At 46.3% G+C, this 27,111-nt stretch overlaps 1 protein-coding gene across 14 annotated transcripts in view; it reads left to right on the top strand.

The window, feature by feature from the left end:
- CSNK1G1 (casein kinase 1 gamma 1) overlaps nucleotides 1-27,111 on the top strand; it is a 110,485-nt gene that overhangs the window by 67,875 nt on the left and 15,499 nt on the right. For 13 of the 14 annotated variants that reach the window (XM_075160620.1, XM_075160630.1, XM_075160631.1 and 10 more), the window contains 6 exons: nucleotides 10,845-10,996; nucleotides 18,287-18,521; nucleotides 20,663-20,748; nucleotides 22,880-22,964; nucleotides 25,144-25,292; nucleotides 26,826-26,930. In XM_075160620.1, the coding sequence (XP_075016721.1) occupies nucleotides 10,845-10,996; nucleotides 18,287-18,521; nucleotides 20,663-20,748; nucleotides 22,880-22,964; nucleotides 25,144-25,292; nucleotides 26,826-26,930 (812 nt within the window). Of the gene's footprint in view, nucleotides 1-3,494; nucleotides 3,762-10,844; nucleotides 10,997-18,286; nucleotides 18,522-20,662; nucleotides 20,749-22,879; nucleotides 22,965-25,143; nucleotides 25,293-26,825; nucleotides 26,931-27,111 lie in introns of all 14 variants that reach the window. The other variant, XM_075160633.1, reaches the window with a different exon arrangement.

Below are 27,111 nucleotides of genomic sequence, written 5' to 3'. Positions count from 1 at the left end.
GTGAAGGTCTCCCTGCTGCTTCTGGTGCTTTCTAGCAAACCCCGAGCTGAAATATCTGGTGCTTGCTAGCAGCCCAGGCTGCACCTGGGACTTGGAGTGCCTGAGCCGTTGGAGTGGGGAAATGAAAATACTGAATGTTTGAAGATAACCTTTGGAATTCAGATTTGGGACGTATGTGTTGAATGGAAAACCCAATTTGAAGAGTAGGGCCACAATAATTAATAAGGGTGCAGCAACCAGTTAGCCTTGCTGTTCTGCTTGTCCCCCTTTCCTAGCCCTTCTATGAAACTTTTTCAAGCTGTCGGGATGCTGCACATAGAAACTAATTGAGGTCTAGAGCTACAAAAGTCGATTCGTTTTCTGGATAGGTGACGTGTCTGGTGTTGAGTACTGCCTCGATTCAAACAAAGCTGTTTCCCTTTTGGAAGGTGGGTGCCTGATTTAGTGGGATCCCTTTCGTATGTTTGTACTTCCTAAGCACCAGAAGCATCCTATGTGTGCTGAAGGTTTTAAGGTGCTCTGCACCTTAAAGAGAGCACCTTAAGGTGCTCTGCACCTTAAAGAGAGAAATGTTTGAGCTGTGCCAGGGAGGTCCGACGCAAGTGAAGTTCTGGTACGTAGGGCTGCCCGCCTCCCAGCCCGGCTATTAAAGGGGTTTGGAGATTGCGTTTCTGAGCTGTGCCCTGCCTGCTATTCAAAAACCTCCTCCCATCTCTAAAAGATAAGCCATAGACTCTGCCCCTGAATCTGTAATGGATCCAGCTATGCCAGAAGAACTTTTCAGTAAGCTCTGCCCTGGTGGAGACTTGCAGTTCTGTAACAATTTTTCTGTCTGAAAGTGGCACAGTTTTTCCCTTCAGAACTCTGTTCCTACCTGCTTGTACTCAGCTATCTTAAGGTGAAACAAAGAGATGATATCTGAAGTTAGTATCTTATTTAGCATCTCTGAACTTCTGTTTTGCAGGAGGTTCTCCGGCAATAGGGGATGTGAGGTTTTCTTTCAGGCTGGAAGGACCGTGTGGTAACACTTTCCTGCCCATCTCTTGCCTTGTTGTGGAGAGCTTACCTGTGTTTGACTCAGCATCCATCACTTAATAGTTTGATGCTATTGCAGGAGCAAATGTCCATCTTGTGGCTTTTTACTCAGTCCTGTTGGGTCCTGCACTGATGCTAAAGCAGCTTTGATGGCAGCACAAAGCATTCCTGCTATCAAGCCGCCCTCCCAGTAGGACCAGCATGAGTGTTTGTGGGGCTGAGCTGCACCCACGGCTTTGCAAGCAGGTCTCAGCACAGCTGGGGGATGGCACATGGGGTTGTGCTGCCAGAAATGCCGCCTGGATTGTCCCACCATGGCCTGGTGTGCAGAAGCTGGCCAGCTTCAGCTGCCCGAGCATCATCTCACTCCTGAGCACCCAAAGCAGGGGCTGCTACCCTGATACCGTTGTCTGCTTTATCCGGCTAAACGGGACCAGTCTGATCTGTCAATGCCGATGGATCAATGACGAATACCGCCTGTACGTGCCAGTTTTGCCTTACGTTGCTGTGCCATCCTGGCTAGAACGACTCCTGGTCACTGCATAGAGACGTGGGTTGCAGCTGAGCTGTAATTCAAGCTATCAAATTCCCTCTGCATTATCATCATGGCAGTTTCACCCCATTTTGCAGCTGGCCAGCACACCATGAGCTTAAAGTATCACTTAACTCGCGCTATAGATTTTTGGGATGTGGATGGGGAGGAAGTAGGGAGCCGGTAAGAGCTCTGCATCCAGCCGACAGTCTCCAATGGAGATGAGCTGATGAAGGGCAGGGGCCACCTCAGATTTGGTGTGATCAAATCAAAATGTTTCTCTGGACAACAGAGGAGCGATTCAGCAGAAGTCTTTTATTATTGCTGCTTTCTTAGCATTTTTCATCTGCCGAGAAGTAGCCTCTTCCTTGGCAGTACTTCTGGAGTTAAATTTGTGTGCTGCTGAGCACTCTATTGCAGCCGAGAAGTTCTGCTGTTGATTTTTCTTAAGCTTCCTGTAGATTATACCTGTAATGTAATTAACATGCATAACTTGTTCTCAAAGGGAAAAAATGCAACCACAGAGCACACCCTTAGTCATCCCAACTTCTGTTATCTGGTTAAAACGTAGAAGTCAAAACCTGCTACTTAATTCCCCAATGCAAGAACTGCAGAGCCAAGGAAAACTGAACAGGAAACAATTTCTCTTTGGTATTAACCAGCAGAACCGAGCTGGCCATCGCAGGTGTGATCTGGCTTTGCGCTGACCGGCAAAACTCACCTGGCACGGTGACCTGCAGCGTAGCAGGAGCAGGAGGCCACGTCTTTCTTGCTAGATCCATCACGCAGGAGCCACGGTCCCAGCTGCGAAGGCTGCCGGCGGCGCCCGTCTGGTTGAACAGCCTGGAGCCAAAGCGCGGAGCGACGTACGCCTTCAAACCGTGAAGCCGAGCTTGGAGGTAGAAAAGCAGCCTGGGGAGCTGGTTCACGATGTGGCTGTATTTTAATTACACGAGAGCTTTTTGGGCAAATCCCATTGCCTTCAGTAGGCTGCTGTAACCCCTCACTTAACCCTCAAGAAGTTAAAAAAACTGCAGCATTGCAGCTTCTCACACCTTTAAGCAAAAACACGGGCTCCGCTGAGTGCACAAAGAAACCCAGAAAGCAAAGCAGGAATAATTACGTGAAACGAAACCTTTTGATATTTTCTTCCACCCTTGTCCTTGTATCGCAGGTGTGTGGGAAAAGGTAGATAATTAAGCTAGAACTTTTTGGGGTGGTTTAAAATCACTCTTCTAAAATTATACACTGTTTTGATCCTTCTCTTATGGTGTTGTCTTAGGTGGCAGCTGCCATTGTCACTGGAACAAGAGGTTGTTGCAAAGGGTATATTGATATAAAATCCAACGGTAATGTGGAATTTGAGTGCAGTCATTTCCCTTGAGCCCTAGAAATGTGAATTCAGTCTCCTGAAACTTGCCAAAAAAGCAATTTATTGTGTTGTGCTTCATTCTTTTGTCTTTGTCAAGAATTGAAACAATTTCATTTGACTGTAGTTTACTCGCTACAGCTAAAAAACTGCCTGTGAATGGGTGATTCTGGATAAATTTCCCAGATTTTGAAAGTCTTCCTGCAGCTTAGCCTTTCCAGTTAGGGCTGATTCTCCTCCCAGTCTTTTTATTTTTATGAATAGAAATGTGAACGTCCTCTTGGTACCCTCTCTGAAACTGCTTCTTTCTTTGTGTATGTGAAGAGTTGTTTAATAGAGTCAAGCCATGATGTCAGGAAACCAGCTTGTACAACTCAAGGAAGATGAAATGCCACCCTGTTTTAATAACACAATGATCGTGAAAATTGTTTTTCTGCAACTGAAGTAAAAATCAAATCGTTTGGATTTTTACCAGCAGCAAGAACAAATATGTTCTTCCTTCTGTCTTTCCTATGTCTGTTTTTCTTCTGTTCCTTTTCCCATACCTTTTTTTTGTAGATTCAAATACCAACAAGCTACTGAAAACACAGCAGGGATTCAATACATCCTGCATATCCTGAGAAGATGCACAAAATATGCTGGGTTTCTGGAGCGAAGCTGGAGTCTTGGAATCTGCGTGGAAGCCACGCTTTACTTGCAAACTCGTTGGAGATGAGAGTAGCTCTGTCTGCTCATGGCTTGTACACAACTGTTGTACCATTGTGTGCCCAGTGTCATCTCTTCCCATTAAAAGCTCGGCTTGCTCTGCGGTCATCAGGGGAGAAGGTATTGATCCAACTCGTGACGTTCTCCCTTGCTTTATTTCCAAGTACCTCTTGGGTTCAGAGAGTGTTTGAGCTGTGCCTCCTCCGCGTCCAAGGGCAGGGGAAGCACCTTGCTCTGCCTCTCCTCCCTCTCGGCAGCGACTCTGCACCCTTCTCGCCCGCTGACGGGCTTAAGCGGAAAGTCCTGCCACGGCTGCTCCGGCTGGGCAGTGACGCTGGAGCATTTAGCATTTGCTAGAAGGGAGATGATTCATTGCCCAACCGAAGCAGGAAAAAGATGTTGTGAAAAGCTGGCAGCGGAGAGCCGAGTGTCTGGCAGAAGTTGGAGCAAACAGAGCAGGAGGATGTTCGGGGAGAACGAGAGTAAGAGGAGCTCATAATGACGCTGAAAAAGGGCTGCTGAGCTGCCATCTGGAACAGGGTGAGCAGTTACGGAGGAGATATCTAGAATAAATGGGGCTGGGAGTAGAGAAAGCCAGCACAACGGCCAGTCGAGGTTTGAGGAGGTGGCTACTGCGGCAGCCCTCTCTGCTGCTTTCCATGCTGGGCTCTGGGCAAGGGAGAGGAGCAGCTGGGACCGGTTCTTGCTAAGCGACGCTCTGCTGAGTGCGCCTTCTCCCAGAGGAGCCAAAGCCAAGGGTGATCCAGCTGCTTCCCAGGCAGCATCAGGGGGAAGCAGGCAGGAGGCGGTGGGATGCTGCCAGGTGCTCTGGCCAGGTCCAGTTGCTCTTCGCCCTCTTCAGATAAGTGAGGGAGAACTAAAGGTAAATTGTGGGCTCTGAAACCAGAGCATCGAAGCTCAGGAGAGCAAGAAAATTATCCAGGAGCTTTACAGTCATAAGGTGGACTGAAAACACTCGTGATTCCCAAGCAGGCTGGTCATCTCTGTGATCTCCATCAGCGGTGGGAAGGGAGCAGCGCAGTGCCTACCCATCCTCTGACTGCAGTCGCTGCTGAGGCACAGCGCTGCTCTAGCCCCACTTCTGTACGTTGATGGGTTTTTGTGTGCGTGTTGGATCAGCTTCCTATTTTTAGCTTGTTTTCCTAATCTGATGCCAATTCAAGGTTTGTAAAGCCTTGGAGCCCGTGCGGACCCCTTACCATCGCCCCCTTTTCTACCTGCAACGCAGCTGCAAGTGAGTTGGTGCTGGAGTCAGAAATTGCATTTTCTGCTCATTTTCCTTTGCATCTCAACTGCTGGGTGTTTTCTTGTAACAAACAAGAGAAAATATTCTCAATAACCCAAAATCTCTGTCCTTCCCTAAACTCTTCCAGTTACAGTTACGGTTGAAGGTGAAGGGCTGTGCTGAAAAGCTTTTGGAGTCCTTCTTTGAAATAAGACATCTCTGAAACATTTGCAATCAAATATTTGAAAGATCTTTACGCTAACTTTATTCCAAGTAACAAGCCTATCTTGACTTTTCTCCCCTCTTCCTTTTTTTGAAGCGGATTATTCAGAAACCTGAAGGTCAGAACGAGACTTTGTAATTCCCGCTCATAGACGTAACCCGTTAACCAACTTATTCAGGTAGATTTAAACCCAATATCACGGAGCGTGTTTTAAGAGGTTAAAAGATGAGGTCTTGGCCCAGTCGACGCTGATAGCAAAGCTGCTGTTTCAGCCAGCATTTTATTCCGATTTGAAAATTAAGAGAAGGGTAGATCCTCATTAGTGTAATCAGCTTAAATGGGTTGACTACTCTAAAGCAATTTGTTTAATTTGTTTGGAACATGTTTAATTTTAGCTATAGATGTTCAGCTCTTGCACAGTTGCTATTTATGCTGTTTATCGTGTAATTTTGTGTTCTGTGATTTGTAAAAATAAACTTTCTGCTCTGAATGAGAATTTTGTGACAATCTATGTCCCATTCATCAGTGCTGCTTTAATCGCACAGAACTTTTTGTGCACTAGTGCTGCGGTCGTGTCTCTGCATCCATTTCTACGAAGAATAGTTCTTGCTGCTCACGTAGAGCGTGTTTTTGCATCAAGCATCAGCTGTTCGTTTGACGTTGGATGGCTCCCCCCCTCCCTCTATCTCTGAGTATCTAATTTGGGGTTCCTCAGGAGTGTCTCCCCTCTGCAATAGAGCTCAGCTTTGAAGCCTACATGAAAAGAGGTTATGAAATTCTTCTGTAATTCTTCTTCTTGAAATTGAAGACGTCAGCTTCTCTTTATTTGGCCACACCACATCTAAGGGCAGTGGAAACCAATTTCTCATGGGAGCAAAAAAAAATTGGTGATTCAGAAGCTACCGGTATCGTTCGCTTTTCACAAGTTTTGGTTGTCTCCTGGTGACTGTATGGGGACTTGGCTTTTGCACCTCCACTGGTGTAGGTGCCACGTGTAGCTTCCTGCACTTGCTACCTTGTCTCTTCTCGGGTGTATTTTGGGCTGCTCGCTGTTGCATGGGGTTTATCCATAGCCTCTTATGATGTTCATATACAGAGCGTCAGTACGTATTCTCTGCCACAGCAGACGGTTTCTGCTTTCCATGCCGTCCACGTGGGGCAGATGCTGCAAAATCAGATTTCCTTTGGGCAACCTTTGATTGGCATCTCTCTGCCAGTCGCCATTTCATAACTGGTCCTGGAAATGGCTTTGGACTGCCTGTATGACTTGTACGTTCGATGCCTGGACTAACGTGGCTTGTTGGGAGTATGCTGGATGTCTGACGAGTTATTGGGGCTGTTAGTCATGCTGTAAAGCATGTGGCAGCAAGACAGCACTACTTGAAACAGCCAGGATGCTTGACCTTGCAATGGAAATTTGCTGAAAGGTGTAGTTCCCTGGTGTTAATCCAGCTCAAACGAAGCTATCTCCAAGAGCAGTGGTCCTGCTGTTTGTTACCGTTCTTGCATTCAAGCTCAAGCAAACACCAAGCTTTTTTGGGGTTGACTTATTGCTCAGCTACGTGAGCACGGGGAGGGGGTGGGACGGGCGAGGGGGGTGTGAGGGTGGGACGGGCCCGTTTGGTGGCAGCCCGCAGGAGCAGCGAGAGTTTTAGCATCTCGGGAAACCCGAGGCCAGAGTCGTGCGGCTGCTCAGGAGCGTGGTGGAAGCGAAGTCTGAGTTTTCAGCTTTGATGCCTGCATTTGCTCTCGTTCCAGCCGTGATGCTTTAATCTCCGAAATGCTACGCTAGGTTTTTGCTGGGCTCAGCTTGAATTTTTTCCAAGACATCGCACTGCTGAAATAGCAGAATTTGCCTGTGGATTCCAGTGCAGTGATCAGTCTGTGTTTATTGGGGTGATAAACTTTCCACGAGAGCAAGGGTGGAGCAGGGTCTTTTACATGTAGTCAAGCCAAATCAGCAGCAAGACCGAAGCTGTTAAGCAAATTCAGGCGATTTCAGCTTGCAGCAGCCTCCACTGTAACAGGTTGCTTTTTCTCCAAAGGAGAACCTGCACGCGTCGTGCCTGGATTTTCTTCCCTTAATGTGGTGTTCTTGTTTAATACCATGGAGCAATTCCTTGTTTAGGTGAGATTTCATACATTGTGTTAAACTGATCATGGTTTGTATTTCAAGTGTTGAATCCTCAAGATGAGACCTCTGCTCTGCCTGTGGCTTTTCATCCTGCACTCTTTGAATCCAGAACCGCTCATCTAGGACAGACTGCTTCACAGCACCGTGGCTTTGTTTGACCTTTCTTTGACCGACACCATTGCTCACCATTAAAAACCTCAAGTTCGACTGCCCAGACAAAAGATACTTTTACTTCAATCTCTTTTGTTGGCAAAGTCCTTCTTAAGTATTTACAGACCTACTGGTGATATTTGTGGAGTTCCTGTGGTTCACCTTGGCAATGGACTCGGTGGCACCAGGACACGTTGCTTTTTGCTGAAATAGAGCCAAGCTACATCATGAATTATGCAGATGGGCTGTGATTAAATAAAATTTTATGTAGATTTTCTTCAGCTGTCCCTTTTTATTGTTCGTAAGAAGAATGGGTCCAGAGATGCCTGTATCTCAAGTTTGCAGACTCACCCTGAAATATCTAGCCTAATCTGCCTGCTTGGATCCTGCAGGCAATAGGTCCCTTTAATATTTACATCAAGCTTACAACTTCTCTTTCGAGCTTTGCCCCTTCCTAAAAAGATGCTAAATGTTGACTTGTGTTTGAGTGAGCTGAGGGTGCCTTACCTCGTGTCCCTCATAACTTTATTTCAGTAACTAGTGTGGAGCTGAGGAGTCCTGGCTTGGGCTGGGAGGCTCCGCAGGGCTTGTCGGTGATGCTCCTTTGAGTCCAGGATACGTGAGCAATGCAGCCTGGGTCTGAAAATTAGATATATGTTACAGCATTTTTATTCTAGCAAAGCCAGTAGGTAAGTTCTTGACTGCAGAGCTGGCAGCTTTGCTGCTGAAAACCCTCAGAGAAAAATCGAATCCTAAAAATATGCCTGAAACTAATGATGTCTTCTGTAGGCTGGCACTTAGGATGCTTTTTTTTAATGTTCTTCGCTACAGCTTCACCTTGTAGGAGCTCCCACCAAGAGCAGAGCCTTCGTGAGGTTTAAAGCTGAGAAGTAGCTCTTGGCTCGTAAGGTCTTGAGTGGGTAAAGCTAACTGAAGGAGCTGGGACCCCAGAGAGCCCTAAATAGTTTCGTTGCTTCCTTCTCTACATGAAATCTCCATCTTTTGTGTCTTGCTGCAATTTATCTTCCTGGTTTTTATGCCCAGTAGGAATTTAATTTTAATTGCAATGCTCTCCCTTTACCAAGTAAGGCTGGAAATGTACTCCTTTCCCCTTGCTCTGGGAATGGGATTCTTCACCTTCCTTAAGAGCGTTTCTGCAATTTTAGTCCCCCATATACCTTAGTTAGCACACTCCTAATTTGAGTGTTTTCCTTCCCGACTGTTATCCTGATGTAGAAATTGTGGTAGAAGTACCCACTGTATATGTATCTTGAATTTATAATGGTCTCAGTTTTAAACTTTTCATAGAATATTCTGTTATTCTCTTCTATTATTCTTCTATTATTCTCTAAAAAGTAGAGATGATGATTTTGGTGTTAGAGGTAATTATGTAGGTAAGTCCTTATCAAATTTTACTGAAAACTTAGTGGCTCACCATGAGTTACTTCAAGAGCTATTGCGGTTATTCAAGCCTTCAGCTCTAAGCTGATGGCATTAAATTATCATTTAAGTTGATTTGGGGATATTTGAAAATGTTTTGGAGCTGCCTGGATCACATCCCATCATTGTTTGGCTTTCTGAATTGCTTCTGCATCAAACCATCCTGTTTTCTTAGAGGACTTTATTGCTTCCTAAAACATGAAGCTCTGTTAGGAGCAGTAGCCTCCCAAGACCAGGTTGGGTAAATATTTTACATAGGACGTAAAACTCCGGTTAGACTGGGAATTCCTGCAATACTCTGTAATATCTCATTAATGCGTCCTGATGACTGATACCTAACATGATTCCCCAAGCATGTGAGTTAACGAGATTAAAACCATCCTACGGTAATCTTTGCCAAGCTGCATTTTGTTCTTTTTGAGTAATATATAGGAGCATAAGTTCTGTAATATTTAAGCTTTAGTAATCTCAGCGCCACATTTATTGTATTGTGGCAAGTTGATGAGTGCAGTTGGGCAGATTAATGAGGCTTTCCTAAATCTGTAGTAGGACGTAAAGTTGTTACGTTGCTGATGCTCCAGCCTTAGTCTTTCCCTGTTTTACTGCCTTGACCCGTGCTGGGCAAGGCTGCCTGAGCGTGCCACGGAGCACATACAAAACACACGCAATTTAATCCTGGTGTCTGGCAATTAGTGAGGGTTTTTGCTACCTTTAATATTGATCTCTTATGTAAATGTAGGTGTGTATATGCATTTAAAACATGCTGTAAAATTTATAATCACTATCCTTTGAGGTCCCTTGCTATGTAATTTACAGACCTCTCTGCGACTTTGTGAAAACAGACTGTGTGTATAGTAGTGCTCCCATATTGAGCCTTTCCACTGAATAGCAGGACGTCATACCTTCGTGTATTCAAGCAAAGATGTTGTTTTGACATAGGACAAAACCCCTTATTTCAAAACAAAAACCCTTCCATTGTGTTTTGGAACTGCTTATGAGATGTAGACTGGAAATTTTTTTTTTTTTAAAAAAAGTGTTACGCAGCTTGATACTGATGCCAGGACACCGGGCGCCTGTGCTAGATGCTAATTAGAAAAATTTGCAGTTAGTCCTGCACTGAATTCCACCCTGTATAGGTTGGTCTGATTTTTCTTTTTGACTAAAAGGTAATTCAAGGAGTACTGTGCGGCACAGCGAGTGTTCAGACACCAAGGCTGGGTTTTTTCCCTTCTCTGGTGCCTTTCAGAAAGCTAATCCATGCAAAAAGCCACTGTCAGCTGAGTATAAATATTGCATATTCTTGCTGAGAAATCCGTTGCTGAGCTGTTAGGTGGGAAGGGTAGGCTCTGGCTCCTACCAGTTGGGTGTCGAGAGTTTTGTGTGCGACTTACAGCAAAATGGTTTGCTCATATGCTTAATGACTACGATTGCTTATTTTTACATGGTGATGGGTCAAAATTTAAATCTTTGCTCTTGTTTAAAGGAAAACTTTTTTTTTTCCTTTCTCGTGAGTATAAGACGACTAAACTTCGTGTAAGGTTGTGCTGAAAAACGGCGACTATGTATTATCTTCGTTGAAAAAGCAGCCCTTTTTTGGACATGCCTCACTTTCTGCAAGGGCTATCATCTTCCTAACTGCTCCGAGGAGTGCCAGCCCACGTTTGGGGTTGTAATCTGCCTGGTGTTTAGTGCAACATAGGGAACTCGGTGTCTTGTTCCCTAAGTCCAAGCGTTTAAGCTGCCAAAGCTAGACGCTTTCATGTGGTCGTGTTATTGCTTTGAAATCCGTTTGTCTATTCAAGGGTGTAGCTGAGCAAAGCCTGCACTGATTTGGCCTTCGGTTCATTCACAGTGCGTGCTGAAACTTATTTGCTTGCTGGGCAAGATCAAACAGAAAGGACACTCCAGAGGTAAAAATAAAGGCTCTGCCCAGCAAAAGATGTACACGCAGGAGGAAGGGTATTAACGTTGTCCCGTTGACTGATTTCAATTCTTTTCATATTCTTCCAGCTGAAGGGCTTCCCCAGGTGTATTACTTCGGACCGTGTGGAAAGTACAATGCCATGGTACTAGAGCTGCTTGGTCCTAGCTTGGAAGATTTATTTGACCTCTGTGATAGGACGTTCACTTTGAAGACGGTATTAATGATAGCCATCCAGCTGGTGAGTAACAGTGGGCAGGGCTCTGCCCGGCAGCCTCCACAGTGACGATTCGTGTTTATGTCAGCCCTGGGTTAGCTGAAGGATGGGGTTGGTACAGTGCGAGGTTCAGGGGTGTCTGTTGGTTGGAGAGAGAATCTCCTTCCATCGTAGAATCACAGCATAGTTTGGGTTGGAAGGGACCTTCCAAGATCTAGTCCAACCCCCCTGCCATGGGCAGGGACATCTTACACTAGATCAGGTTGCTCAAAGCCCATCCAACCTGACCTTGAACATTTCCAGTCATGGGGCATCCATAACTTCTCTGGGCAACCTCTTCCAGTGTCTCACCACCCTCATCATGAAGAATTTCTTCCTGATGTCCAACCTAAGCCTACCCTCTTTCAGTTTAAAAACATTGCCCCTTGTCCTGTCCCTACAAAGTCTCTCTCCATCTTTCTTATAACAGAAAGCTGCTCAGGTTTGAGAAAAACTCTTGCTTATGGAGGGAAGGTCAAATTATGCTTATGAGCAAACTTGCTCCTTGCATAGCAGAACCAGTGAAGCTGGATTCCTATGGACTTGCGTCCTCTGCCCCAGTATCTACCCCAGCTCCCTCCCTCTGTTTGGATAACCCCCAGAACATCTCATTTCTTACCCGCTCCCCAGGACACAGGGAGCACAGCACCCTCCCACACTCCTACCAGTTTTACTGGTTGGGTGCTACCAGGCTGCTCATAGACTGAAACCTCTCAGAGTGATGGGAGCTGAGCTCTCCTTAGCCAAAATACCAGCATTCAAGGTCTCTGCCTTAGTCAAATTTGGTCAAAATCGATCAATGGATTTAAATGATTAACAGTTGGAAAATAATAGATCTATGGGCAGCATCAGAGAGCCCCTAATTTGCCTGGAAAGGAAAGGAAACCAAGCTGAAAGTGGTAGCTTGGATTTGTGTTTGCGTTAAAAGTGGACGACATGAAAACTGAATGTACTGAACATGGTGGGTGAACTTCCACAAGTCAGTAGGGCCAATCAGTTACCATTTTAGTTTGGCTTTCTGATTTTCAACCTGTGGTCTGCGGATACCAAGTGGCACAGCAGAGTTGGGACTGTATGCTCATGGTAACGGATCTGTGGGTAGAAGTGTTGAAGGAAAGAGAAGATGGTAAGGAAATGAGGAACACAATCCTTTCTAAATAAACTGAAGTTTGCCACAGCAGAATCTCAAATGGAAAATTGAGGTCACGGATGCAGAAGCTTGAACAGCACCTGCCTGGTATTGGGTTCATGAATTTGTCCTCCTATGGCTGAGCGGTCTAGTTTTGTTGGCTTTTAGTGTTCCTTCATCAGTGGAAAAATAGTGGATTAAATCAAGTGGCAACAGATGTCAAAGCCTTGGATATAGCTTGTAGGACCTTCTGGTTGTAAAGATGTAAAATGTAAAGATGTAAATTTATTCCCTTGTGACTGCTGGAGAAATCAAGATTGTCACAGCAGTGTCCGTCTGCCTTTTGCCAAGCCCTAGGGTTGCAGATTAGCTCTGTACTTGGAGGGTCTTCACTGGCATCATCTGCTGATCTTGTGACCTCAACGAGCCTGCCAACTCATCTAGACACTGGTACCGGTTTGAAAAACAGATGCTTAGGGTGATGCAGGGGGACACCAAAAGCAGTCGTAAATGGAGGAGTTGATGTTCTCCAAAAGGAGCAGGCAGTGCTGCTCCTTTCTCCATGGGGAGATGTTTTAGGACCTTTCCAATCTTCTCGGGAAGGTTACATGAGTTACCAGCTTGAAGCATATGCATTTAAGGAGACAGATTTAGCATCTTCAGGTGTGCCCCATCTCTTTTCATGGGAGGCTTCCTGGGAGAAGGGCTCAGCTGGTTCTCAGAGACGTGTTTTCTGAAGGGGCTGGCACTTACTGCTCAGCTGGAGTGAAAACCCTTCGCTCCAGCCACAAGGCTGTGGGGGAAATTGTCTTGGATTTGTCTCAGTTCCTATACTAAATCATTGCAGTCACTGTGTCATGCTCCAGAGTCAGAGACACATCAGAGAAGGAAAGTTGAACTGTCAGATTCAGTACGTTCACCTCCATAAATTATGTTTTGTTCTTGCTTTTGACCAGCCAAGCCTGCTTAAGCTGCTGTTATTCTAACCACAGGCATGAGGAGAAATAAGACTTCACTGCCAGAATCCAGTGCGTTGCATGAGCAGTTTCTCTCCTCTGATGCTTGACACGCCTGTTAACGAAGCCTAATATCCAGGGAGTCTTCCAAAAACGTGAATGGCCTGGGGGAGCCAGGCCACAGCAGGGAGGAGCACCCTGCCCTGATGTAGGGAGTGAGGGGCAACTCAGCACGTTGCAGAAAACTGCTGTTTTGGTTCAGTTCTCATCAGATTATTGGGGTTTTTTAGCCCATGAAGACCACCCAAAGGTAAAGCAGTGCCACTCATCCGGGAGGCCCCTCTACAGCGTGGGGCTTGGGGAGCTCCCAGGAGATTACCCCGTTGCTGGGAGTCACCTTTGCGTTGCCTCTCCTGCATTGGGCTCGGTCTCCTCCGGAGAGGGAGGAAGGAGAGGTCTGCCATGGGTGTTTTTGCGCATGTTGGGAGCAGCAACACTGGCAGCAGGGGTGCCCTGAGCCAGTGGAAGTTAAGTGTCCACCCCTTTCCCCCCTCGATCCTTCTTTCTTCCCCCCCCTCGATCCTTCTTTCTTCCCCCCCCTCGATCCTTCTTTCTTCCCCCCCCTCGATCCTTCTTTCTTCCCCCCCTCGCTCTTTCCCCCCCCTTGCCTGCAATGGTCCCCATGTCTTTAGGAGCACCCAGTCCCTTCTCCGCTGTTCGCCTGCTTCCTTGCCTGCCGCAGGCTCAGCCCGACAGCAGCTGCTTTCAAGGTCCCATTTAGCTGCCTTCTCCCCCCTCTCCCTCCTTAGGCCTGACCGCGGCTGCAGCACATCTGCGACACGTCTACGTGTGCGCTGCATGCTACAGCTGGGCAGGAACTTTGAATGCGGTGTGGTGGCACTTGATCTCCTTTTCTGTGTCCGGTTGTCAATTTTTAACCAGAGTCATCCTCGAAAGATGTTTTTTAATAAGCGTATGTGCTTGGCTGGTCTTGCTTAGCTTGACAGGTAGCAGCATCTCGGGGCTGGGGTGGATCCTTTAACTCTACAAATGTTAGAAGAAAGAAAAGCCCTCTAGGAGAAACAAATTTATCATCATTGTTTTAAGGAGTGTCGCTTGTGATTATGGGAGAATCTAAAGGTGGTTTTACATCAAGAAGACTCTCCTGGCTGAGGGAGATAGAGACTGGACAATAATGAGACTTCAAGAAGGAGAGCCCGTTTTGGAATCTTTTCAGATGACATGACACAGTAGGAAGGTCTGCCTCGGCGTGGGGGGTGAGCCACGCAGCCCTCACATTTGTCACATGCATTTGGCTTGCATGTTCTTCTGGTAAGCGTGCATTGTGTCCAGAGCTGTGGCGGCAGCTTATCAAACGCAGCTTGAGTCGAATCAGAAACGCTCTTGGCCTAATGCACCGTTTCATACCCCTCAGTGAAAACCCGCATTGAAGGAACCCTCTGTCTTCCTTCCCCGGTGAAAGTTTTCCAGCTCTGTTACTGCTGTAACTTGTGCGTCTCCGATGCTTCACGTTGCTCTGCTAAGAGCATCAGACTGAACTGCTTCTTCCATCCTCCGCATGCAGCTGAATAGATCGAGTGGTTGACGTTCCTGGACGAAGCAAAGCTTGGCGATTTAAAAACGTGTTCGCTGACATGACTCCCTAAAGCCCATAAATCAGAAGTCATCTTAGGGCTTTGCGGAGCTGACTCGGTGTTTGAGCTGGGGGAGAATGTTTTGTATTCTGGCTTCAATTTTTCGCTCTTAGCCAGGTCCAACCTGTGCGATGCTCATTGACAACTCAGTTTTGTCTGGAGTAAATGTTTTTTTCACCCTTGCCCTAAGTGCGTGCTGTCAGAGACAGGGCCTGTTGTGCCTTGTGCAAATACTTCTGGCGGTCTGGACCAAGTCATGGTGAAGATTTTTACCCGTGACCATCAAAATCGTCTCACATAAGAGACACCAAAAGAGCCTTTAAACAGGAGGAATTTTTAATCTCTACTGATCTGATCTATATTCAAGCATGTGATGTGTGGAAGAAGGGCTCAGATTTATGAGGAGAGCCTGGAGATGGGATTGCCAGCGAGATCAGATCTTCAAGAGTTACCGTTTTGGGGAAATAGCATTTGTTACACTTGCTTCCTTGACAGGAGAAAGGAAAATAAAAGCATGGGTTTCTTTGGCATCTGATTAAATGTCACAAATATCTTCTCATCTCTCAGCTGCAGCGCAGGGGTCCTGCTGTGTGCCAGGGGATGCTCTCCCTCCCAGGGGTTTCTCCAACATCTGAAATGGAGATTTGTGGCTCTGAAGATGGACTCAGCTGGCCGTGGTCATGGAAATCCTGCTTTAATTCTCAAGCAGAGTCTCCCATCCACCCCTAGTGTTCCTGTGCCCCGTGATAAAATGCCTTAGTCTGTTCTTATTACTGTTAAAATAGCAGAGCAGATGTTAACACTGCTTTGCAGTCACTGTTTTTCCAGTGTAAAAGCAATTCCAATGGTTAGTCCCAGCTCCTTGCAGTGTCTTCTCTGTCCGTAGATGAATTAATGCTCAGACATTAGAGCCTGTAGTTCAAACACAAAAGGAGCGGGCACCGTGTCTCTGCATCCAGCGCATGTCTGGAGTGGGAAACCCACTCCTCCTCTTCTTCAGCTCTGCGGTGGGTCTGAGTCAGGCTGAGGTTGTGCTGCACCGGTGCTGCTCGTTTCTTCTCGGGCAGCAAGCCTGGAAGGGCAGATAGTCACCGGCTCCCCATCGCTAGCAGCCACAAGCAGGGTGAGTGTCTTGTCAGGGTGAATAAAGCATGGAGGCTACTCCAGGAAACATCTTTCTGACCTGGAGAGCATCTTTCAGCCGTCGCTGGCTGTGCGCAGCTGTCTGGCAGCACATCATGAAGCATCCAGGCAGGTGGAAATAAAGAAAAAGGAATATGAAAGGCCCAACAGCTTCTGTGTGTCTGTGGTGGAAGCAAAAAAAGCAGGTAAATAAGTATCTTCAAGTGCTGCTGGAGTGTGTCGGTTCATCTGACGTCTCGGCTGTCCAGGTTGTTGTCCTGGCCAATGGGACTTGCTATGAGGTTTAAAGGAACCAAAAAAATATGCTTTTTTCAGGTTGTGTAATTGCTGTTGGCCGTTTCAACAACTGAGCTTCTCTGATAGCAGAGACAAATCAAATGAGCCAGTCAAGCTCAGTTTGAAAGCTCGTTATGTATGGAGAGGTGAGGAAACGCTTTGTTCCAGTTTTAAGGATTGCAGCTTAATTTGAATTGCCTCCCCACATACCTTTTTGTCTTCCAACCTGCTGCTGTGTCCTGTACGTGATTCAAAGCGTGAAGAATGGCTGAAGTGCAGAGCACCTGCTCTGTTCTGCATCATCCTATAATCGATTAGAAATAATGACTGTTAGCCGTGAAACCCATTTTCTCAGCTCATTGAAATAAATCACTGCTTAGAGGGGAGGGGAACGGCAACACGTGCTGTTACCTTCTTTGAAGAGCCTTTGAACAAGTCGCATTTTTTAAGACTGATTCACCTGCAGTCAATTTTTTCCTGTCTCCTGCCCTCCCTGTGCAGTGTTTTTTATTTTATAAGGAGCGCTGCCCCCTCCTGCCTGTTACTTCTTTCAGAGTGGTGGAAATGCAGCAGGTTTTCCTTGAAAATAAGGTATCTAATAAACCTCTGGGAGCAGGATGGAGTGATCGCATGTGCGTGGAGCTTTCAGCCAGGTGTGGATCCAAGATCTGTAAAGAAAAAGAGAGATCTGGGTTTGCCAGCTGAGGATGTGTCTGGATTCGGAGCGATAAACCGAAGAGCGGTCGGGGTCTATCAGCCCAATGGCCCTCGTGGTTGAGGCCCTCGTGGAAGGACCGACGTGGGCTTGGTGCTGCCAGGGCAGCTGCTTAGCTGGGGGATCAGCTGGCTTGGGGATCCAGCCTGCCCGTGCGGGAGGTGCGGAGCTGTCCTGCCGGTATCGACCCAGTGCAGAACTGTTCGGGAACCAGTGACTCCCCGCTGGGAGCTCCCTGGGGGGGTGACCAGCTGGTGGCTCTCACCTTAGATGTTCACCAAATCTGATAGCATCACGCCGTGAGGTCCACTGCAACAGTGTGGCAGTGACCTCTGCGGACTAACGCTCGTTAGTGCAAAATCTGGAGTGTGCGAGAGCTTTGCAGTGGTTTTGTGGCATCGCAAGCCTGCACGCAGACGGGTAGATGGCCTTTCCAAAGAAGCATCTGGCTTAACAAAGCCACCATGTGTGCAGGGCATCATGGACCAAGACAGCCGTAAGTGGGAATTCACATGTTTTCATTTAAAACCTAAAAAAGAAATTGAAAGGTAACAAATTAAATTAAATTGTGAATTATTTCCAGTTGGAGTCATCTATTAAGTTAGGAACCCAAAGGAGAACTGCTTACTGACCTATTCAAACTTCATCTGCAATGTATTTAGTTTCAAAAGCAATATTAATGATGAGCATCTGAATAAGGTGCATCGTTAGAGGGGTGGTGGCCCTCCATCACCTTGGAAGTGGGATTCCTGCCCTTTTACCTTCCCCTCTCAGTCATACCGCCAGAACAAAGTTAGTCAAAAGCTGAAAAATATTCCAGCTATTTCTAGTCGACAACTGATGAGATTATTTAGTCAGCGTTGAGGATCGTAAGGCTTCCGCCTGCCCAAAAATCCCCCATCCCCCCTCCGTGAAGAATCTGGCATGTCTAAGACAACATATGGGTCGAGGGAGGAAGGTGGTAAGACACAGAGCAACAAGGGAAGGCTGTGGGCAAGGGAAGAGCTCCCGGTAACCGGTTTAGTATGTTTAAAATCAATACAAAAAGGCTGCTGCAATTCCCCGTGGCATCCTTCCAAGAGCTGTGTCCCGTTGGTAACGTTTCAGAAACAGACGTTGCAGGTTCTGTTGGGATAAAGTCAGGGAGCACAGTACAGTGAGAAAGGAGGGGATGACAAATTCCTCTTCCAACTCTGCATCGGAGGACGCGACCCAGCTCTGATCGTAACTTCTGCCTCGGTTCGCTCCATCTGTTGTTGCGTTTCTCGTAGAGTAGCTGAAATCTGAGATAGCACCGAGCAGAGGCTTGGCAATGGGCTAACCAAACCTTGCTGCCTCGTTAGCCAGGAGAGCACGGTAGCTGGTCTGCTCGCAAATAACTTTTGCCTCGTCGTTTTGCAGATATCTCGAATGGAGTACGTGCATTCGAAGAACCTCATCTACCGAGATGTCAAGCCAGAAAACTTCCTTATTGGCCGGCAAGGCAATAAGAAAGAGCACGTCATTCACATCATAGACTTTGGATTGGCGAAAGAGTACATTGACCCGGAAACCAAAAAACACATACCTTACAGGGAACACAAGAGCTTAACTGGAACAGCGAGATACATGTCCATCAACACTCATCTTGGCAAAGGTCTGTGTGGTTGGTGGGAGTTTGCCGTGCTGAGTCTTGTAGACCTCCGATGGTAGCTTGGCTTACGGCTGTCATGCCCGTCGAGCTATTTGTAAACCTCTCAATGCCGTGATGCTGTTTACAGTTGTGAGACTTCCCCCCCCCCCCCCCCCCCCTTTTGAGGACTTGAAGCAGCTGAAATGTTGGAAGCCTCGTAATTACAGTTTTTATTAGGAACTAAATAACTGGTAGCAACCCTGTACTGATAAAAGGCAAGTAGGCAGGTAGTAATTGCTGTACTAAATGGTGACCAAATACATTTTTATAGTACAGCTCTTTACTGGTACCTTCCAGTTTCAGGTGTTAGAGTTGAATGTTCCCTGACCTAATAATTGGTTGGAGAGAATTAATGATTTAACTAATTTTAAAGCTGGCTTTCATCTCCTCTCCTCACTGCCTTCTTTCATACCAGAAGATTACATTTCAGTGGCTGAAAGGCAAAAAAACTTATTAAATGTTTATATTCACTTAAACTCATAAGAGCATTATCTAATGGAATATTCTTTGAGTTGCCTCCCAGCTATGAGACCAAGGCGTCGCTGGCTTTCGTGTCTCCTGGAGAGCTCGCTCTCTTTGGGGAGTAAGGAGGGATGGGCCCAGCTTCTAATGCTGGAAAACCTGGTGAATAGTCAGGAAGGGTTGGAGGAATGAGAAGCCACACTGGGAACACACTCTGGAGCTGCTGGTGCCAGGGATGTGCTCTGCAGGTGGATGTGGAAAGAAGATCTCCTTGCGTTGGAAGTACACCACGTGCTTTCTTTAGGACCCATTTCCCCGCAGGTTTTGCAGCTCATGCTGTGCCTCGTGCAGGGGAAGTGTCAGTTCTGGGCGGGTGTGTTTGAGGAGGGGAGGGTTGGCTACCAGCTCACGGGGGTCTGTCTCTGCCCAGAGGGGTTTCGTGGGGCTGATGGTGAGGCCAGCCCAGGTGGAGTTGGACCGAGCAAAATAAAGCAAGCAAAAAAAATTGATGGCAATTTTTCTGAAAGGTGAGTGCACTCCACCATCTTCCCGAGAAGTTCATCTGCATCATTGCACTAAATTACCCAGTACATCCTCCTTTTTTTCCTTTTTACAGCTGTATCATGGTAACCTGCAGGAACTGTCATCTCGGTTCCCTTCTGCTGAGTGTTCTCACCCCCAGCATCTTTTGAGGGTTAAATTTGCTGCTGCTTTTGAAGGAGAGTCATGCTGTGCAAAGCGCTGCCTCTTTCTCCTCTTGCAGATAATGCAGCATCAGGGACAGCTCACACGCAGTTTGTCGTGGCGTGTGGGCTGCATGACAGATCTGCTCCGGATTGTGGCTATGGAGCACGTTATCTGCTTGCAGGTGGAGATTCGGAGGAGGGGAGATTGCATCAAATTGGTCTGCGTGCTCAGTGAACCCCAGACTGCATGATGCAGCCCAGCAGAGCGGCAGTCCTGTGCTGTTGTGTGCTTCAGATTTGTTGTTCTGTCTTGTATTCTCCCTTGGGTTTTTTGATACATTTTGGTAGATTATTTTAAGGATGCTTTTTCCTTTGGCTTGAGGCCCCTTTTTTCCCCCCTCAGTTATAATCATAACATCTGCATGGCAACAGCAGCAAGTGTTTCACAAGGAAAAGCAGTGCTAGAAGGAGCTGGTTTTGATCTGCTCTGATGTGATGAGCTGCAGAAGCGATTGGGAAAGGGTTGGCACTGTGCAACGTGGTAGTTCCCTGCAGCTGGTTGCAAGCGTCCTCTGCCTGTTCCTGTGTAGTTCAGAGGAAATAACATAATCCAGCACCACGTCGCAGTTGCACCATCGGCACTGGCAGTCCAGAGAAGAACTGGGAACTGCTTTATTACTCTGCGATTAATACTTCCACCTCTTATCCATTCTATGTAGGGCTGGGCAGTATGTCTTACAGCTCCTCTGTTATCTCATGCCTTATAGCTGATATTTTCTTTACGTATTTTACGGTTTTTTGTAACAGGTTCTAGGTATTTTTGCACAAGGTCTGAGCTACAGCCAGCAAGTGAACTTCCCTGGGATAACTTTATCTCAGAAATACGTGTGGCTACTGATCAGATCTCAGATCCGTTTCCGCAGCTGCAGCATTAATTTGTCATCTCTTCTGTTCTAGAGCAAAGTCGTCGAGACGACTTGGAAGCCCTTGGCCATATGTTTATGTATTTCCTCCGAGGCAGCCTGCCCTGGCAAGGATTGAAGGTAGGTTTGAGCTTTAGGTTTTACCCTTTGAAACTTTGTCTGGTCTCTGCCCAAATGAGAATCTGATGGGGGAAACATTTGCAAAATCCAGCCAGAAACACTGTCCTCTCCTTTGTGTCCTTAAGTCTAACGACAAGGTGTTAGCTTGTTACAGGAAAGATTTTAAGACAGAAATACGTTACCTGTCGCTTCAAGTTACTGTTAGCTTAGCTGAATTGGTACAGCTCTGGAGAGAAGGTTCAGCAGAGGCAGATGAGCAGCTGGGACAGGGGCGGCAATGAGGAGGCCGTTGAGCTCTTGGAGCAGCTTCGCTGTAACATGAAGCTGCCCTGAGCTGCGACTGGAACAGAGTGGTTGTTTATGAAATTCCAGTTACGGCACACGGTCCCCCAGCTGCATCTGTGAAACGTGTTTATAACGGGAGCAGTTCGATGGTTTTAGACGTGCAGATGGACTTCAGCTTGAAAAACTGGTTTTCTGGCAAAAGTATTGAGCTTGGCTTCCCTCCAGAGACACTGGACACTCAGTGCTTAGAAGTTTATGAAATGTCATGTACGATGTGGAGGGCTGCAAGCATCTGAGTTATGGCAACTGCAGCAAACATCCGTCAGCTGAATTAACTAGTAGTAGGTCATTTGCTGGCTCTGAAGCTGTTGGTAGTTGCATCTTCACTTCTCCATCGCTTTTCCGATGATTAAGCTACTGTGTTCAACTTTGGAATTGCAGTGAGTGAAGGGATCGAGTCTGATCAGGGTAGGAGAAGGTTTATTAATGAAGACAATAACTCCTGTTAGAGCTGTTAGTACTGTTGGAAAAAGGAGACAAGCTTGTGGGCTCGCAAGCTGCTCAGCAGAGTGCTGCTATGGTCAGTGGCAGTGGCTTGCGTGGTAGACCTTGTTAGGCTGTTTTGTCACCATCTATCCAGACTTAGTCTCAGCTTGGCCTTATCAGACATGCCAGAAATGTTGGTGACAACTCATAAAAAGCAAAGAAAGGGTTTTTCAACCATGCAAGTGATTGCGAAAGAAATCAGAATCTCTCTGATTTTAAGTTCACACCTCTGTAAGTGTGCGTTATTCTATTACATATTTTGTTTCTGGTTTAGTTGAACGCGTCTGCTTTAAATTAGTCCTGTAAATTATTCTAAAATAATTCAAGGTTTAGGTAAGATTCTACAAGATTTCCTCAGTTCAGTGCTGAACTTGATAAGAATTAGTTGACTCCTTGAAGTCCTGCATTTCTTTAGCTCCAGAACAAACACAGACTCTTCAGCTTGATCTAAAATACGGCGTCTTCACTCTTCTAGGTTTCCTCAGCTTACACTTTTGGTCTATACTGTCAGTGCTAACGTCTTGAGAGAAGATCTTACAATGCTAATTATGCTGCTGCCAGGTCTAATTGGCATAATTTGAAATGGAGGCAATAAAACCTGTTCTTAGGTGCCAACTGGAGCGGAGTTCTCTGCTTCAGAGGGGATTTAGGTGGGAAATCTAACTGAAAATTGTTTCATTTTCTTGATGACCAGATGTGTAATCAGAACTGTCTAAGTGATAGACAGTTTGAGGGTGAAAGGAGAGGCCGTATGGGAGTAGCATGGGATTTGGGAGAAGTGTGACTGATGTAAACCGGTTATCTGTGTGGTGGCATTCTATTATACATAGTAAAACCCAAATTGCCATTGCAATTTATCTACTTTTACAGTTATTTATGAAGGCTTTTTGGTTGCCGATGGCTCTAAGCCTAGGACAGGATACTGATGTGCAATCATAGTATATGCAGCTTTGTTTTCGTGTCCCATGAAAGCTTTCCTATATGGTCCTCAGGACTGGGCTGGTAAGAAATTAGCCTTATAAGACACTAACAAGTGTCCTTCCTTACAAGTACTGAAGATGTTTTGAATGTGTCCCTGGATATTCTTTGCCGATAGCACGTAAAATGTATAGTGAGAATTACGATAGGCTGAGACAGTATTCCTACTAGTGTAGTCTAAGATGCAGTTCAGTTACAAGTAACATCTTCTGATACCACCCAGAATTGGTATTAAATACCTTGTTTTTCTTCCCGTACAGCATGTCGTTTATCACATGGTTGAACTCTTTCTCCACAACTGTTTTGTCTTTGTGCGCTACAGGCTGACACCTTAAAAGAGAGGTATCAGAAGATTGGGGACACAAAGAGAAACACTCCGGTTGAAGTTCTCTGTGAGAACTTTCCAGGTAAAGCCCTGATGGTTCCATTTGAGTGCAGCTGGATATACCTTGTTAAATATGATGGTTCTGACCTCCTCTGGCAGAAAGTATTTGGATGATGTGTATCCATTATGTTGTTCCTCAAGTTGGCAGACATCTGGAGCTGCCGCTATAAATTAGTGGGGCCTGAGAGCTTATGGCTGTGGGTTAAAATGAGTGTTACTCTTCTCATCAAGGAGGCTGCACAATGCTCAGGTGCCTCATGTTCCTGCTTTGCTTCTTGGCTTCCTTCCAAAAGAGGGCCTTGTTATTTTCCCTCTCCCAAGTGACTGTGTTGGATCTACTGAGTTAATTCTTTTCCAAATGAAAGGTTTTACAGGTGTTAAAATTGTAGGTGGCCAGCTTAGAAGATGGGATGATGTGTCTGTCCTTGAATTCCACCTTCTGACAGCAGTTTTAAGGAGAATATTACTAAAGATGTGCTTCTAGGCAAGCCCAACACCTTTTCTCCGGTTAAACAAAAGTCCTAGCTTGGAGCTAGGAAAGCAGAGTACGAAGTTAAAGCCCCCCAGGTACCTTGTGGCCTTCACAGAGTGGGGTTTTTTTGGTGTTTTTTGAAATCCTGATACCAGGGAGAGCACCCGGGTCCCCGTGATCAGCCCCATTCCCGCAGGAGCCGTTGTGTCACATGGCTCTTTCCCACTGTGAAGAGCAGCAAGCCTGGAAGAGGATCGTTGTTCACTCAAGTTATGCTAATTCCCCAGACGTATTTGCATCCAAAATCCACCCAGTTCCAGGCAGAACAGCTTCAGGTTGGCTGTTCTGATATTTTTCCCCAATACTCCTTCCCCAAAGCTTGGTCACACCTGCAGGTCTGGGCTGAAGGGAGATGAAAGAACTTATTTCTATTCCTTGCTCACCTGAAACCTGTTGGTCCTCCACCTTTCAGAGATATTAGCAGGAAGAGGGGATTACCTTTCTCCTCCTTTTTTTCCTCTTTTACCTCTGTAACACGCAAGCTGCAAGCCACAGGCAGAGTTAAGTATCGATAAGCAATGCTGTTCTTATTTTTGTTAGCTAAAGGCAAAAACCATGCTGGTGTATCTGCAGTGCACAGACTCGCGCCTCGTACTGAGCTCTGCTCAAATGTCCTACCGTGGCTTAGGCGTGAGCCAGGGGAGAGCTGGGAAGAGGCAGGACGTGAGTTACCAGGGCTCAGTTCTCTGTGCACGCAAAGTATGACCCAGACGCAGGAATGCAATTAATTAGCTTAACACACACTGTTCTGTGTGCACCAGATGAATTAACGTTAGAGCCTCCCCTTCGAAGTCTCGTTTTGAATATTCAAGGCTGTGACTGATGTAATGACGTCGGGCAGCACAGTGCTCTGGGCAGGCAGATCCTAGCTGTTGCTGGAGCTCAGGGGTGTCACGGGGTGCCCACCAACATCTCCTGCTTTCCTTCCCCGGATGAAATTGCTGTGGCTGTTTTAAATGTCTGAGCAGACATACACGTGAGCATCCTGTTGGCAGGTTCAGTGAGTTAGCGTTTATTGTACAGTGTGTTTTAGTGTTTGTTTTTATAGAAATGTATAGAATAAAACTAGTTGTGGAACTCAGATTTGAGGTGGATCAGCAGCTCTCTGGAGGAGAGGTGGGACTTCCATCTTTGCTTGAGAAGTGTTTGAATTGATTTGCATTGTGGAATATTGCTAAAAACCACTCCTTGTATAGGAAAAGCCAGAGGTAGCACTGGCAGCCCAGGCGGTTCTCTCACAGCACAATGCTCAATGCTAAAACATAGATCTTGGTTTATAACAAGTCATTCAGAAGATTCAGAATAAAAGCAGACTATCATTAGACTTTGGGCAGAGCAGGAGGGCTCTGGAAAGCTGAGTGAGATTCATCTAGCAATAAAGGACTGTTGACTAGGTCACTGAGGGTGAAGACTTGTTGGATATCCTCAGCTTCTGTCAAGCCGCGTGGCTCAGCTGAACTTAGCGGAGCCTGGACAACTCGTGACGCTGGTGATCTGGCCCTCAGCCCAACTTTAAGCACCAACTTTGAGCCTAGTGCCATGGGCGAGCCTCGTTGGAGTTAATTGAAAAGCATATTTCCTGTGTGTGTGTCAGCTGAGAGGCTTGTAAGCGACAGAGCTCATGTGTGAGCAGAACTGATGCTGCTGCTTTTTTCCCCTTTTCCAACAGAGGAGATGGCCACGTACCTCCGTTATGTTCGGCGATTAGACTTCTTTGAGAGACCAGACTACGATTATTTACGAACCATCTTCACAGAGCTGTTTGAAAAGAAAGGCTACACCTTCGACTACGCCTATGACTGGGTCGGCAGGCCAATTGTAAGTTGTTCCTGCAAAATGCAGTGCCTTGTCTTCCAGGTGCTGCTTCCTTACCAGCTGGCTCTTTGTTCTTGATAATCCCAATTAATGCCAGCGAGCTTAGGATCAAATCTTTCACTTCTGTTCTCCTAGGTAACACAGGCTCAACATAGTGAGATGTCCTGACGTGTTCAGGGGGTTCTTGCAGTGCCTTGAAGTTTCCCTAAGGGGCAGAAGGCCCCTTCCCACCTCTTCGGGCTTGCCCTGGTGAGGCATTCAAACCTGATTTTCCCATTGGCAATGAACATGACTAGACTTAATTTCCTCTAGTCTAGCGCAGGATTTGAGACCAATATCTGAAGACATCCATCTTGAAGCAAGAGAGCATACTTGCTACCTCAGCGCTGAATGGTGGAAGACCTCTACAATGGTTGAGTTCTCATCGAGACGTACAGGAGATCTAGGCAGGGCACTGATAGATGCTCAATGAATAGTAGCAGCAAACCAGTTCTGAGCTCAAAAGATCTTGGGGCTTACCCTACTCCAGAGGCTGAACCAGCTCTTGGTTCAGCACATGGCAAGGAAATGTGGGAGTAACCAAGCTCTGTTTAGTAGTTCCATGGCATCAGATGGCATCCATAATCGTGATCTCGTTCCGTCGCTTCTATTTTCAAAAGCCATTTATACTCAAGAAGATCTTGGCCAAAAGATGTGTCATGGGGAAATCTGATAGAAAAGTCTTCTGCTGGCTGCCTGTCGCTTCTGTTTTGTTTCGTTTTGCTGATAGCCTTCTTGCTAATGGCCAGTCACCACACACCGGCAGTGGCAAAGGCATCAGTAAATTAATTGCCACTGGTGCCAGATCAAATGCCTTCAGTGCTAAACTTGGTACCGGCCCAACTATATTTAGCATTACCAATGTTTACTGTGCCCAAAACAGTTCCTCTTCGTAAGAAATCATTTCCTTTGTGAATCATGACTTTCCTCCTCATTTTTGTTTAATTACAAAGGCAATTGATAAAAAGCACCTTGTAAGACAAGCGTGCTATTGCTGACAACTGCAGTGGTTGCTATGGAGATTTTGATGTTGTGAGCATGGATTATGACTTTGGTGAGAATAGAGCAGATGAAGCTTTAATTTTAACACGTCCTGTTTCTATGCAAGCCTGATTTTTAGAAGTGGCAAGACGATGAGATGAGGAAAACAAATCTGTGTATTTTCAGTTGTAGTAATCCTCTATGAGACACATTAGGTGTGATCTGACACCGATACAGACACCTAACTGTATCTTTTTAATTAAAATTTTTATACAAGACGTTGGTGCTGGTGTCCAGCATCAAATCACATGTCCATCAAATCATGGGGATTTTATAGCCCTGGCTGTAATTTTCCTTGGTTATTGCCAGTATCTTTGGGCAGTGTTTTGATGTTTTCCTGCTTCTACCTGACGGGAGCCAGCCTGTCAAGTTAGGTTTGTGCATGCATGTGTTGAGAGGGAGAGAGAGGGGCATCTTCAGCATTGGCTTCATCCTAACAAACGCCTTGCTTTCCAGCCTACTCCAGTGGGATCCGTTCACGTAGATTCTGGGACGTCCGCAGTAACAAGAGACAGCCACGTCCATAGGGACCGACCATCGCAGCAGGCCCTTCGCAATCAGGTGCGTTGCTCACAACTGCTTCGTCAGTGCCGCATTGTTCGTCACCTCTCTGAATTCCTCTTGGACCGGAGAAGCAGAAACCGTATGCCGTTAGAGGTGGCTGAGGCCAATTCTTGCATTGGTCATGGCAAGCACAATTCCTGCTTAATTTAGAGATTGTGATTTGAGCAGAATTTTGTCA

The sequence above is a fragment of the Calonectris borealis genome, chromosome 11, assembly GCF_964195595.1.
Source record: "Calonectris borealis chromosome 11, bCalBor7.hap1.2, whole genome shotgun sequence".
NCBI classification, from domain to species: Eukaryota; Metazoa; Chordata; class Aves; order Procellariiformes; family Procellariidae; genus Calonectris; species Calonectris borealis.
This window is presented reverse-complemented; position numbering and strand designations above follow the sequence as displayed.